The 13,545-nt window shown below is 44.0% G+C and overlaps 1 protein-coding gene across 1 annotated transcript in view; it reads right to left on the reverse strand.

The window, feature by feature from the left end:
• Nucleotides 1-4,212: 4,212 nt before the first annotated feature.
• adgra1b (adhesion G protein-coupled receptor A1b) overlaps nucleotides 4,213-13,545 on the reverse strand; it is a 213,048-nt gene continuing 203,715 nt past the window's right edge. The window contains exons 18-19 of the mRNA XM_078273676.1: nucleotides 7,514-7,609; nucleotides 4,213-7,128 (exon numbers count right to left, since the gene is read on the reverse strand). Coding sequence (XP_078129802.1) covers nucleotides 5,700-7,128; nucleotides 7,514-7,609 — 1,525 coding nt within the window. The 3' untranslated portion in view covers nucleotides 4,213-5,699. The remainder of the gene's footprint in view (nucleotides 7,129-7,513; nucleotides 7,610-13,545) is intronic.

Raw genomic sequence — 13,545 nt, forward strand, 5'->3', positions numbered from 1 at the left:
AATGACAATAAACTGTTTATTGTGGACAAACGCCTCTGCCAAGAAACACACACAGACATAACATGTTTCAAATTATTCATAAATAGGCCCATGTATAAAAACAACACCTTATCCGTGTCCTTTCCCGTTCGTCCCGTTCCTCGTCCTGCAGATAACACAAACAGCTGTCCATGTGCTGTTTCTATGCTCGTATAAAACAGCAGCAAATCTTTTGTTATTGTGGCCTCCATGTTTTCACACACCTGATGCCCTAGGCTACGGCCAACCGTTGGTGGCAGTCATGCAAAAAGTTGTTATGCCAAACGCCAATATAACAGAAGAAGAAGAACACGCATCCCGGCCATGTGAACCAAGGGTTAAGCGTCTCCTCACAACCCAAACCTCCTATGGAGCCATTTTGATGCTATCAAGCCATCACCTCCCGTTAGCATCCCATTGACTGCCATTCATTTTGGCGCCACTTTGACAGCGAATAACTTTACATCTGAAGCGTTTAAAGACTCTATTTGTCCATTGTTTATTTCTAAAGAAACATGACAATGTATAAAAGACTTACAACTTTCAGACACGTTGCTCACGTCACATTTACGTCGTCTCTCTCAGTTGGAGGCTGCGCAGTAACGCTCAGCGCTCACTGGAAAAGTGCTTCTAATGGCCTTCACTGGTCTCCATCCAGAGCAACGGGATCTGTTGGTCCATTCTATATATGTCAATGATGTGAACGCTGTCAGTCAGAAAAACAACATAATCACAGGGGCGGTCCCTGTTATTCCCAGGTGGCATGAACGCAGCATAAGATTAGAAAAAAAAAAAGATTGTGGTTTGGTAAAACATCGGTCCCGACAAAGTAGTACTCATATCATATATCCCTAATCACAGGTCGATTTATAACAAATAGTGGCAATACTAGTCTTTCCTAACCACGGACTGTTATTGTTGACAGCTAAATTAGCTTAGTCATAAGTACGGACGTTAAATAAATCCAGTCTTAGGCCGATGCTCTGACAAGCAAAAGCCCCCACTGTCTACTGTATGTCCTGATAACTGTTTAGAAAACAGTTTTATATTTTAGAGAACTCGCTAACAGCAAGAATCAGTCTCTTGTTCATTGATTTGCACTGTGCGTCGCTGGCGCAGTTCAACACATTTCAATTCCTGCAGCGTGTGACGAGCCCGAACGTGACAGTTTCACGGGATTGCGCCCGCTTGTTGCGTTGCCTGTCAGATTGCCCGCGCACCCCTACCTGCCCGCTCGCCTCTAATTGAAAATGAATTACGAGGCGCGACAATGGTCGAGAAAAGTAAAAAAGGCCTTTATCTGCAGCAGTTACTGTGGTGCATAAAGCAATAAATACGTGGAATACATGCGGTGCACAGTGCACAACTTTTTGTAGGTATAGGCCTATGTACAAACGGTTCATGAGAACAGCCTGGTATTTTTTCAGGCCCACTGTCACTTCGCTTCACTTTCCCCCAGCCACCCCCAACTCTCTCTCTCTGCTCATACTCTTTATTTACAGACCTATTCATTACTACAGGAAATTAAAACACTGTTAATTGTATCATAAACACACATCTGTGCTACTAAAGCCAGATTAATTTTTAATGAAACAGATGCCATCCTGGGCCAATTTCTCCCTTCACCAACCACCGCGGTCCAACCTACCGCAAGTGGCCTGTAGTCTTTCAACCACATGGTGAAGCATCCTTTTGCTTTACTGACTCTCTGTGGTAATGATGGAAGCGGAAAAACGAAAACACACTCATTTGTGTAAAGACACCCCTCGGTAACTAAAGCCATCATAGCCTCATACTCATTATCTATATAATCGCCACTGCAGCTCTTTCGGCACTGCAGAAGGCAAAATAAGGTACTGTCTTCAGACGTCCATGACTCACCTTTAATGGACAGCCTGCAATACTCATGTTCAGTCAGGGTCTTCATAGTAGACGGAGGAGAGATGGGGTCTGACATTTCACATGGCTTTCAGTCAGACAAGTAATCTGATTGGAGGAAGGGGGGGGGGGGAAGAGAGCCTTGTGGCCTTGGTAAAGAAAAAAAAGAATCCAGCTGCATATTAAATGTACTCAGGCGTTTCATGGCCTGTCAAACCTGGATGTGATTTGTGATGCGTGGAAGACACACTGTCTCATTTCCTGGGTGATGTGTGCACATGTATGTGTACAACGTCTGGGCATGCTCAACACACACACACACACACACACACACACACAGCGGCAGTCAAGCCTGCTATCATTTGAATGCCTCCCCTGTGGTGGCTCCTTAAGGTATCTCAATCGCCATCACGCTGTCAGAAGAAATAAACACATTACGGTGAGAATTGAGACAAAAAATAAACTGGCTTTTTCTTTCACTCCCATTCATCGTCATATAACTTAAATGCACTCTCTGCTCACGTACACACACACACGCGCCAAAGATGCTCTCATCCGTTGCATGGTGAAAAAATACATTTATTGGAATCTGTGTCAATGTAGAAAAAAGTGAAAACTGGCTTTAGGTTTTGTCACAGTACCACAGGTGAATATATTCCAGCAGCCGTCTGGTGAGCCGAAAACTAAGTTAGCAAGCTCGTTTAGGGCAGTACATCTGCTACTGATGACAACAGAGAAGTTGGCCTACGGTGGCCCATGATACCAAAAACACATCGTCTCACAGACACTGAGAAGCTCGGGCTGCTCCTAAGACACACCACCAACAAATAGACATGTTGTACAGCAATTAACCTAGCCCAATGTTGTCTCAGTTTAATGTGGCTTCAGAGGGAGAGGCTGATTTCAAATGTTTTGTTGTGATACTGTTACAAATCCCTTTCCAATAACTGTAAAGCCAGGGCCACTGACTGCCAGCATCTAAGGTGGCTCAAAGGAGCCCGTATTGTATGATCAATTGTGGGCCACTGTTTTATAACTCATACGATTGGCCCATAATATCCCATTTTGTCCAGACCCTGGAAATAACTGTGCAAAGTTATGAGGTTCATGCATCATCTTTGATGTCTACTAGGGCCTCCTTTCACTATTTAAAGCCTGCCATCTAAATAAAGGGAGTATCATATTAATATTTCTCTTTTCTATTGTCACTTGTCTGAACAAACATTTCTATAATAAACATACTGTAAGTGACAAATTCTATTCCGGCAGGCCAAATGATATTAATGAGTAGTGCATTTTCTATTTCTGATATGACAGGATAAACTCACAACACATGGCGAGTCTGCATACTTTATGAAGACAACTAAAGTTGCAACAGAAAAAAAGGACATTTCTAAACTCAGATACTGAGTATTAACATTGAGAGGTCAGGGTTTTTTTTCCCCATACAACTTTCTTTACATATAGACTTATTTTATTCTTAAATAGCTTAAATCTCATATAAAATAATTTGCAGAAACTGATTCTATATACACAGACAAGAGTGCACAAGATGGATAAAGAGATGGTGTGCATGCCGAGGAGCTTTTGCGAGAGCAGGGTTTGCTGGGAGATTATATGCGCTGCTTGGTTGTACCTTTTCTTTTTAAAGTTTGGCTTTTCTGACGAAATGTATGAGTGGAGCATCATACTCAATATCATCATTCATAAAACAACAAACAAGTGCTTCTAAATCAATACAGAGCCTCTTTTGCCTTCTCTTTTGAGTGGCAATTGTTCAAAGAGAAGAATGTGACCTTCATGGTAATAAAAATCCATACTTCAATCTTGGCCTCTCCTCCTGTAAGTTATCTACCAAAGCAGAACCATGAGCTTTGTGATTTTCTGGACTGGATTCTAGAATAAATCTAAAGATCACCAGTGGGAAATAAAACAGTATTTGTTGGGAAATAGGCTTAATCCAAGAGTGTGACAAAAAATGAAGAAAAAAAAAAAGGCAAGCTGCAGCAGTCGAGGCAAATAATATGTCCATGGATGGGCATTCATTGACACTGTTAAAATATATCACATCGCTACATACAACAAGGCATGCATGCTTTGGGGCTTTTATAAGACAAATGAAAAATAGATCAAATATAAAGGACTGCATTTGCAATTATTTTTGCCATGTGTCATTTTGTGGCTTTATCTAATAGTGGGTGAGGTTGATGCAAAATGTTTTATTAGGTTCTGTTAAAGGCAGGGTTGGTAACATTTACCAATTTACACTTTTTTTATATATATATATATATATATATATTTGTTTGAAATGGTCTTTACACCCCGACAGCAATAAATAACTCATGGGCTCTGAAAAAAGGAGCGAATACGATCCGTCATCTGTAGCTGCTGTAACGCCCACCAATCGCTGCCTCGCGGTCTGCTTGGAAAGAACCAATGAAATGCCTCCTTGCCCCGCAGCGCGTACTCTACCCCTCCCGTGTACAAGCCTAAGCTGAGTGTACGTCGTCGCAGCCGGAGTTACTGCAAGTCTACCGGAGGATGGAGGAGAAAACTCCGCAAACGTTGCCGCTGCTGCAGTTATTTGGTAGTTTTGATGAGTGAAATTGTGGTCTTTTCTCCACTCTGCTCTGATACAGCGACGCAGCGGTGCTCGTGCACGTCTGTGTGTGTGTGGCTTATTATTTCTTAAAAAAACGTATTATTTCTTAAAAAATAAGAGGACATTTTATTTTACAGGCAGGATTCCCAAAGCAGCTTGTTGTTTCTTCTATAATCACATTCACTGTCTTTTTTTCCGAAAACGTTTGATTTGACATAATCAGTATCATATGATAAGAATAATAAGAATAAGAATCATATGCTGATGTTATAATGTCTGATTGCAGAATAAAAAACAAAACAAAAAAAACCTGCACACTGGTTTGGCAATCAACTCGCTGTGAGAGACCTGGCTCTATGTGGCATTAATAAAAGAAATCGGACTGGATCCAATGACTCAATGACACCAACTCTCTATTCACAATGGCCAACGCTGTTGCTGTTGATGTTGCCACTATTTACTTCTGTCCAGAATAAAAGAAACACAACAGTGAAGACGTCATACAGACAGCACGGTCAATACCAACCTGGAAGAGGATGCTTACATTTTAATGTCACTTCTCTTTTTCTGTTGCTTTGAATTTTTCACAACTCAACTGGCATCCATCACATCTCTGGCAAGCGAAAGGATCTTTGTATATTATTTAGAAAATCTCGAGTAGATGTTCACAGTAGCCCGACTGAATGGCAAAAATACCCATGATGTCTAAAATTGCTGGTTTAGTCGTCTAAAACATGGATGCCAAGAGTTCTTTAAAGTACTGGAGGTTCACTGTCGATTCAGATTCTGAGTGTAAAAAAAATCTTGCAGCGTGTTTGAGCACTAACACACATATTCATACATACAACCATTCATTTTCTTGTTTATATATATATAAATATATATATAGAGAGATACAGAGAGAGGGATGTAGTAATATGGAACAGTGGAAATACCTTCAATTACATCTGATGGTATGATGTGACACGTTTCATAAATTCTTCTTGATGGAGGAGATTCTGTTCTGTGTATGGACGCTCATCAGGGAGCATTTCGATTTCTGTACAGTAAAACGGCACACATAAAAACATGAGGACATTAAAATAAAAATATCCCACGCTGATTGTGATGCTCAAAATGTTGTTCAATTCATTTTGTTTTGTATTCTAGAAAGGGAGGCGAGGGTTTATTTTTGGTGGGACGAGACAGGGGTGCCCCCACACTACACAGTAGTTTCATTCTTCCAGGGTCCAGTGCGTATATTCCCTGTGCTGTCTGAGGTGTATAGGAGTCCTTCGTGCAGCCCCCCCTTTAGAATCCCATTCTGATTGGGCGGGTTCTGAGGGTAAGACTGTCTGCGCGGGGCGTGCATCTCCAGATGGTGATGTGTTGCCATCGGGTCCTGCTCGGCAACTTTGCCGCAGCCGCACAGGAAAACTCCTGTGTCGCCTGCCTCTGCCGGGCACAGAGAAGGGAAAAGGTCCGCCTTGGCACAGCAGATATGCCTGTGGCAGGGATTATGGCACGCCAGGGCCGCGTGCGTCGTAGCTGGCGCGGCATGGCATGTGTGATGCCCATCCTGGTGGCCTTCGTGGGCCAGATGTGGACAGACGTGGGCGTGACGCTCGTGTGTGCTGTGGGGGCTGTCAGTGTGTGAGCTGTGCACGCTGCCTCCGTCCACGCTGGAGGGGATGTGATAGGCGTACTCCCTCTCACTCCCTGCTGCGCATGCAGCGGCGCCGGCCCGGCGGCTGAAGTGACGGCCTTTAGTCCTGGTGCTGCTCTTTAGGCAGGGGTGCAACTGGATGCCCGGCCGGTAACCCTCCGGGTCGGCATGTAGCAGCACGTGTGTAGCCGCTGGCTCCTCCTCCATCAGCTGCTGGCTATGTAGCGCGGCGCAGCACGGCATCACCGGCGCCAGACACGTCACGTGATTATGCGAGGACGGGAGGGCGGCGTGTTTACAACGACCTAAACTGCCGTGGCCGCAGCTCGTCAGTGCTTTACCCTGACATGGCGAGTCATGGTGGCACTGGCCGTGACTGTGGCCATGCCCGGGGGTGTCTCCATTCACGTTGACTTTGGGCCGCGCCTGAGCAGGCACGTGGGCGCCAGAACAGGCATTGGCCTGTCGTCCGGGACAACAGGAACACCAGCAATGCCAAACGTCATCACGCTTGGCACAGTGATGGATGAGGATGAAGAGGCCGAGGGTGACTGAGAAGGCACCGTACAGGCAGCTGAAGATCATGTCCAGGAAGTGGCCCTGCGACACGGCCAGCGCCCCGAAGGTCCAGGTGGCCAGGAACAGGAAAAGGGTGAAGGCCGCCGTTCGTAACTGAGCCTTGAAGGAGTGCTCGTTGGCCAGCAGCGCGGGGTTGATGGGAACCCCTGGGCAGCCAGCGGGGCAGTGGCCCCCGCCGGGCGGGGCAGCCAGGGCTCCGGGCTCGGCTCCCTGGTGGCAGTGGGTCGGCGCGTCGACAGCAGCCAGCCTCTGCTGCTCCTCCGTCAGCTGCTTGAGCTCGTACTTCTTATCGGGGCGTCGCCGCAGCTGGATGAAGGTGCAGAGGAAGTAGATGCACGTCACCAGGACGATGAGGGCCACGGGGCCAAAGAAGGCTCCCAGGCTGGGCTCCCACGCCATCCAGCAGCTGCAACACACATTAACACCGGTGCATTTTAATACTTTGATTTCCAAAACATTTCTATCTCTGTATGGGTCCTTTCCATAATTTGTTGTAAAACACTTAGAATAACAATATGAGCCTGGCAGTTGCAAAAACAGCAAAATTGACAATGCACATTTGCCCTATAGGGTTACATTGCAGCTCAGTTCGTGGCTACCGGTGTTCTCACTCACTAATGCATTGGAAAATAGGGTCCAGGTTGAGACAAAACAAGTAAATTACCCTTGAAACTGTGCACAAACAGCGCTTATTTTTAACCACATTTTCTGTATACACACATGCAACATTTAAAAAGCACCAACACAGTGTGTAATTCAACATTGAGAGCAGAAGCAATTCTAGGACTTACTACGGCGCTTGCTCCCCGCTGCCATAGTTGTCTATATTGACGGCTGCCGTGACCCCGCAGATGATGAGGGGCACTCCACCGCTGACTAAATAAAATCTGTGAGGTGACAGAGGGACAAACAGAGGCAGAGAGAGAGAACAATAAACGATGAGAATGTTTGGCGTGAAAAGGCGTTTACAAATCCCCTATCGCACATCTGGATTACAGCAGCAAACTGTCAAAATATGACTGAGAAATAGTTTTAGACACACAAGAGCGAGATGATCCAGACAGACAGATCAGATTATAGACTTGTGCAGTGAGTAAAGCTCACAACGGACAAACAGGAACGGGCACGAGAACATATCCTTCCCCCCAACCCCTCAAATATGACGTTGGAGCTTGTCAACGTGTTTGTGATCACACTCTACTGGTGTGATCACACCCACTGTTTGTTTTTCTTTGCTACCAACCCAAGTGTGAGTTTTACTCTGAAAACAAATCTGTTTCCTGTCGATGTAAGCGGGATTGACTCGTCAGCACTCCTTGCTGCAAATTACGGCATCTGCTGTTCATAACAGCTCAGGAGACGTGAAGAGAAACCTGGATTTTGAGCAGAAGGAGACGCAGAATTTAAATTCAGCTTGGCTCGCAAAGCATCACAGGTGTCTCAGTCAGATGTCAACATGAATCAACTTATGCTGCTAGAAACTTTCATTTTGAGTTTAGTTTGGAATATTTTGCAGCAATCTTGAATGACAAACGCACAAACATTTTTAAGCAAGTAGTTGTGGTTTGTGATAGAAAGTTATGCTCTGGGGCGACCTGTAGCTCACCCAGTAGAGTGTGAGCTACAGAGCATGTAGGCTGAGTCCTTGGCAGCGGTCTGGGTTTAAACCCGACCCGCGGCCCTTTTTATTGCATGTCGTCCGCTCTCTCTCTCCCATTTCCTGTCCTCAAGCTATCCTGTCAATTAAAGGCCATAAAAAGCCCACAAAATAATCTAAGAAAGAAAGTTATGCCCTTATTGCGCAGTGTGTTCCTTTGTCTTTTCTGCTTCTCGTGTGAAAAAGTTCAACTGCCGGTTCCCAAAGAGGTGAAATTGAAAGACTGTTAGACAGTTGTGACGCACGCGGCTGTATGAACAAAAACGATGGAAGCTCATACAGTATCTCTCGGCTCTCCAAGCTCAGAGAGTCCATTTGCAAACGATTGACTGACTGTTTCAATAAACTCTTGGAAGACAATTCTCTCATTGGGAAATCCATCTCTATTATGGGAGAATTTCCGAGACAGGCTTCAATAGCAATGCTCTCCTCTTCCCATATTAAAGACTTTATAAACTGTTGCAATCATGCTTGGTGTGAACACACTCTTACTGGAAATTCCCATCAGATGCAGACAATGGAGTCAGTGGAGCATAAGCACTACCATCCTCAGTCCAAAACTGACTCCGGCCTTGATCATGAGTAAGGCGTTTGTTGTCATCTAATACCTAACTGATAACAAGACGAGATGTGTGAGGATATGTCTGATCAAGATCAGCAGGTGAGCGATTGGACGATTACTGTGTAGCGTTTGCTGTGTGGTAATACATCAAAAGGCCTTTATTGGTTAATGTTGGGGAAAAAAGAAAACCTGAGTTTACTCACCGCTGCGCTGACCGTCAGGCACTGTAGTCAGTTTGATAATCGGTTACCACATCTCTCAGATTCAGTGTGGATTGTTGCATTTGATAAATTGGAAGCTTATCTGTGCTGTGCAGTGTACCAACTGCTTTAAAAAACGCAAACGCAGTGACACTTGCTTTTACTACACATTTGGATGAATGCTGCTTGGTCTATTATACGTTCCTACAGCAGCAGACTGTGAACTAATGACAATAACAATGGCAGAGAGTTTTGAAGAGAAACAAATATCAAAGATTCTCTATAACTAAAGATTACATGCTGCGCCAGTGGTATGAAACGGTACACACTTCCCGTCTCCTAAACAGGCATGACGTACATATTTAGCATCACGAAAATGAGTTTTGTTTGGGCGAACATTAGATGACGTTAGCTTACACAGTACCAGTCAAAAGTTTGTACACGCTTTCCCATTCAAGTTAATGAGAAAGTGTGTCCAAACGTTTGACTGGTACTGTATGTGTTGCCAGGTCTCGCGAGAGTTTGTCCCTGAGACAGAAACATGTCTCAACCAAAGTTAATTTTCTTCTGATATGTCCGTCTGAAAAATGCCATTTTAATGTCAAAATGTTCTGGAAATATGTGGCTTGTGAAAAAAATCAGTCCAATATTTACTTTGGTAACTATGGGGCGAAGGAAGCGTCATAATCTGTGTTCACGTTCACTTCTTCCATTGGAATCAATGGCGAAACCCATGTGACACAGATACAGGAAAATACTCTGAGCTGGGGCATCTCGGTTCTAAACCGCCTCTGCAAATATGTTGCTGTTGCCGCTTTCTCTGCCATACCCCCTCGGGTATCGCCATGAATTGTCATTCTTACGTACTGTAGCGCAAACTTGGATGTCGTCTTGGAATGAATCGTCCCTCATCTGCTGCCTAGTGAATGTACTTTTTAATTCTCCAGGTAGACAGGCAAGTATCTGAACAATGCACTTGCGTCACAGAATACATATCATGAGCTTTAAGAATTTAGAGCAGGAACAAAGTTAATCCCGAGCAGCTGTCCTTGGCCCCTCTCTCTGTACTGTCATCCACTTTCCTATATAACACTTTGCTATTTCCTCTTTCTTCCAATTCAATTTCAACCTCTGTCACTGCTCTAACCTTTGCACCACTCCATCTTCCACCATCTTCATCCTCAGTTTCCTCCCTTCTCTCTCTCTCTCTCTCCCAATCTGTCCTCTGTCACAAAGCACCCCGGCCCAAAAATTCAATTACAATCAAGATGTTTGTCTGGGCTGGTTTGGCGAGGGCTGGTTAGGTGGATGGAGGGGTGGGGGAATTACCGGCCTGTCACTGTCTGTGAGTGGAACGGTTCCCCCGGGGGGACTCTCCTCCAACAGAAAGCCATTTACACAGCCTTCAGCCAGATAAGCATACATGAGAAGAAGTAGTGGATGTTAAAGCACTCTGTGCTTTAGAAGCCTCATGGCCCTTTATCCCCTGCTCGTGTTTCCTGCAGGCCTGTGCCCAACAAAACACATGTAGAGTGCGTGCAAAAAATGTATAGCATGTTTGATCAAATGACTGTCTACATGCTGCTCTGCTTTTATGCAAAAAAGGTGCTCCTTCACATTAAAATTCTTTCCAATGCACTCACTCTTGTGTAAACACACATACAAAGTCTTGCACACTTTGACTATTTTGTTGGCCATTATATTGGAAAAAAAGGCTTCAAATAAAATGGCTGTGTATGCAGAGTTGTGCTTTGGAGTGAGTTTAGGAACAGCAATCATCTGATATAAATAGACCCTGAAGTGCCTTTTAGCCAGCAGCTACAGTGACTCCCTCCCATCTGTGTTCCTCTGCTTATGCACCGTCCTCGGTTTTGGGACTATGAGCTGTCCTTTCTATGGACCCGGTCCAGGATATACATAGCACAGCTGGGGACAACGGATGGTCATATAGTTCCAGCACAGGGCAAAGACTTATGGGTATGCAACAGTAATGTATTTAGGCTAGGGATGTTAATATTGACTGATTCATACTATCTGTTAAAATAATATAAAAAATCTATATAAAAAAGTAATTAAAAGAAGTTTGTTGCATGGTAAAATAAAACTACTGTACAATCTATTTCTTAACTGCAGTTGCTGCCTACAGGACGGTGAACTGGGACTCAGTTTTAATTAGCATCTTTAATGTAGGCCTACTCACTGGAAAATAAAAGTGCTGCATGTCTGAAATGAGCTTATTCTAAAGCAATAGCTCAACATTTTAGGAAATGGAGATTTATTGCAGGGAATTTCGCTTACTTGCCAAGAGTCAATCTCGGAACCCAACAATTTAGCTTCCCGGGGCTCCGGACAATATTTCGGGATTTTCAGTGTAGCCAGTGGTAATCTGGAGGCAAAACTTCCTCTTCTGTGTGCCGGGTCCGATTAGCAACTTGAGATGCGAGAACAGAGTTGAAGTTAAGAGACTACAAACAGATACCAGCAGATATCTACAAACAGATATCTACATATGAATGCACATAAGGAGCTAATACAAAGCTAAATCGTTGTTAGACGATAGCCGATGGGTTCTGAGATTGCATTTGGGCCAATGCGTTACGCCTCTTTTGCTCTCCACATGGAATGATCACCTGCATGTAACCAAAGCTCACTCAAATGTGATTGGTCACTAATCGGACTACACACCAGAACGCTTCCAAAATCTCAAGAGTTAAATAGGAATATTGATACCACTGCTTTACATAAGAAGCTAGCACCAGCAGATGTTAGCTAATCTTAGCATAAACATTGGAAGCAGGGGCTAGCAAAAGGTCCAAAGGTATCAACTCTTGAAAAGATCACTAACTAACACATTATATTGCATTTAATCCATAACAATACATTTCAGTTTGTGGTTTAATTAGGGGCAATGTCCCACACTAGTTATTGGCCAGGCAGATACTGTATTGTTACCCTTGTGCATAGAGCCAAGCTAGATGGTTCCACCTGTTTCCAGCTAAGCTAACCGACTACTACCTGTAGCCTTATAAATTTAACGGTTTGATATAAAGGAGGTGTTTTCTCATCTGACTTGGAAAAAGAGCAAATAAGCATATTTCCGAAAGTGTCTGCTATTGCTTTAAAACTGCAACGTGTAACAGTCTAGTATATAAATGTCATGTTCTTCTTTCCAGTGGTGTTGGGTCATTTTGTGATTTCAGAGAGATATTCTACCTCAGTGGACCATTTCATTTTTTAATACACATATCTCATAGTTCATGCATCACCAGTCACTCATACTAGCCATTTCCCTTTATGACAGCTAAGAATAGCTTTTCTAAAACATCCCAACCAGAGAAAAGCATATCTATGTGACGTGACTTTATTCTGTGTATCAGACTGTGCTTTTTAAGAAGTGAATTTGCCTGTTTGGATTCTTAATATTGGCAGCTGGGGAGAAATGCTGATGGTGAAATTCAACAGATGTTGGAGATAAATGTTCTTTTAAAGTGAAGTGTTGCTTTAGAGGAATGATCTGCACCCATCACAGCAGATGACTGTCAGTTACAGTTTTTGCCGATTGGTTACACAAATGATACACACATGCGCCACTTGAATTACTCTTTCAAAGCAGCAACAACACACTGATGTACTTTATACACAACACTGCTCTCTTTAGTACTTTGTATACCTATTTTCTCATACAGAACATATACTTGCATTTCAATGAAGAAGTGTGTTGCAGAATTGCAAACAAAGTGCAAAGCAGAAAATGTGTTTGTACTTTTGGTGCATTTGTTTTTGGCATGGTTACAAAAGGTTAAGGTTTTGATGCTTTTGTCTAACGACTCACTTTAAGTGTGTAAAAATCTGCAAAAACTGCAATAGCATGCACAGAGGTGTTTAAGGTGTGTGGTCCAACACAGTGTAGCAGATTTCTGACACAGGTCAGTGTGATGGTCTGCTGGGTATGCCATCAGATGCTGTCAGGAGTGAAGGGACAGGCAACGAGGTAGATGAGGAGAAGAAGGGCGGTTGCTGGGAGGCAGGGGGGGGGGGGGATGGAGAAATTGATTTGTCTCCAGCTGCTAAGTCTCATTCCATGAGCCTGTCTGACGGGGAGCATTACAGTCAATCACTGTGGATCAACTCGGCTGCCGCGCCACACGATCTCCTCGCCTGCCTCCAGACAAATTATCTCATTCACAAGGGGTGCATGATGGGAGAGCCTCGAGAAGGTTCCATATTAATACCCCCAATCACGCAGGTGTCTGAGGATTTGTTTGCGAGGAAAGTGCTGCTTAGTGTTGAGGGGGATCCTCATCCTCAGTGACTTTCAGTCAGGAATACATTATTGAGCAGATTCCAGTTGAAATAATGTCAGACATATGACACTGCTCATTTATAGATTTTTATAGATATTAG

This window comes from Sander vitreus, chromosome 17 (genome assembly GCF_031162955.1).
Source record: "Sander vitreus isolate 19-12246 chromosome 17, sanVit1, whole genome shotgun sequence".
Taxonomy (NCBI): domain Eukaryota; kingdom Metazoa; phylum Chordata; class Actinopteri; order Perciformes; family Percidae; genus Sander; species Sander vitreus.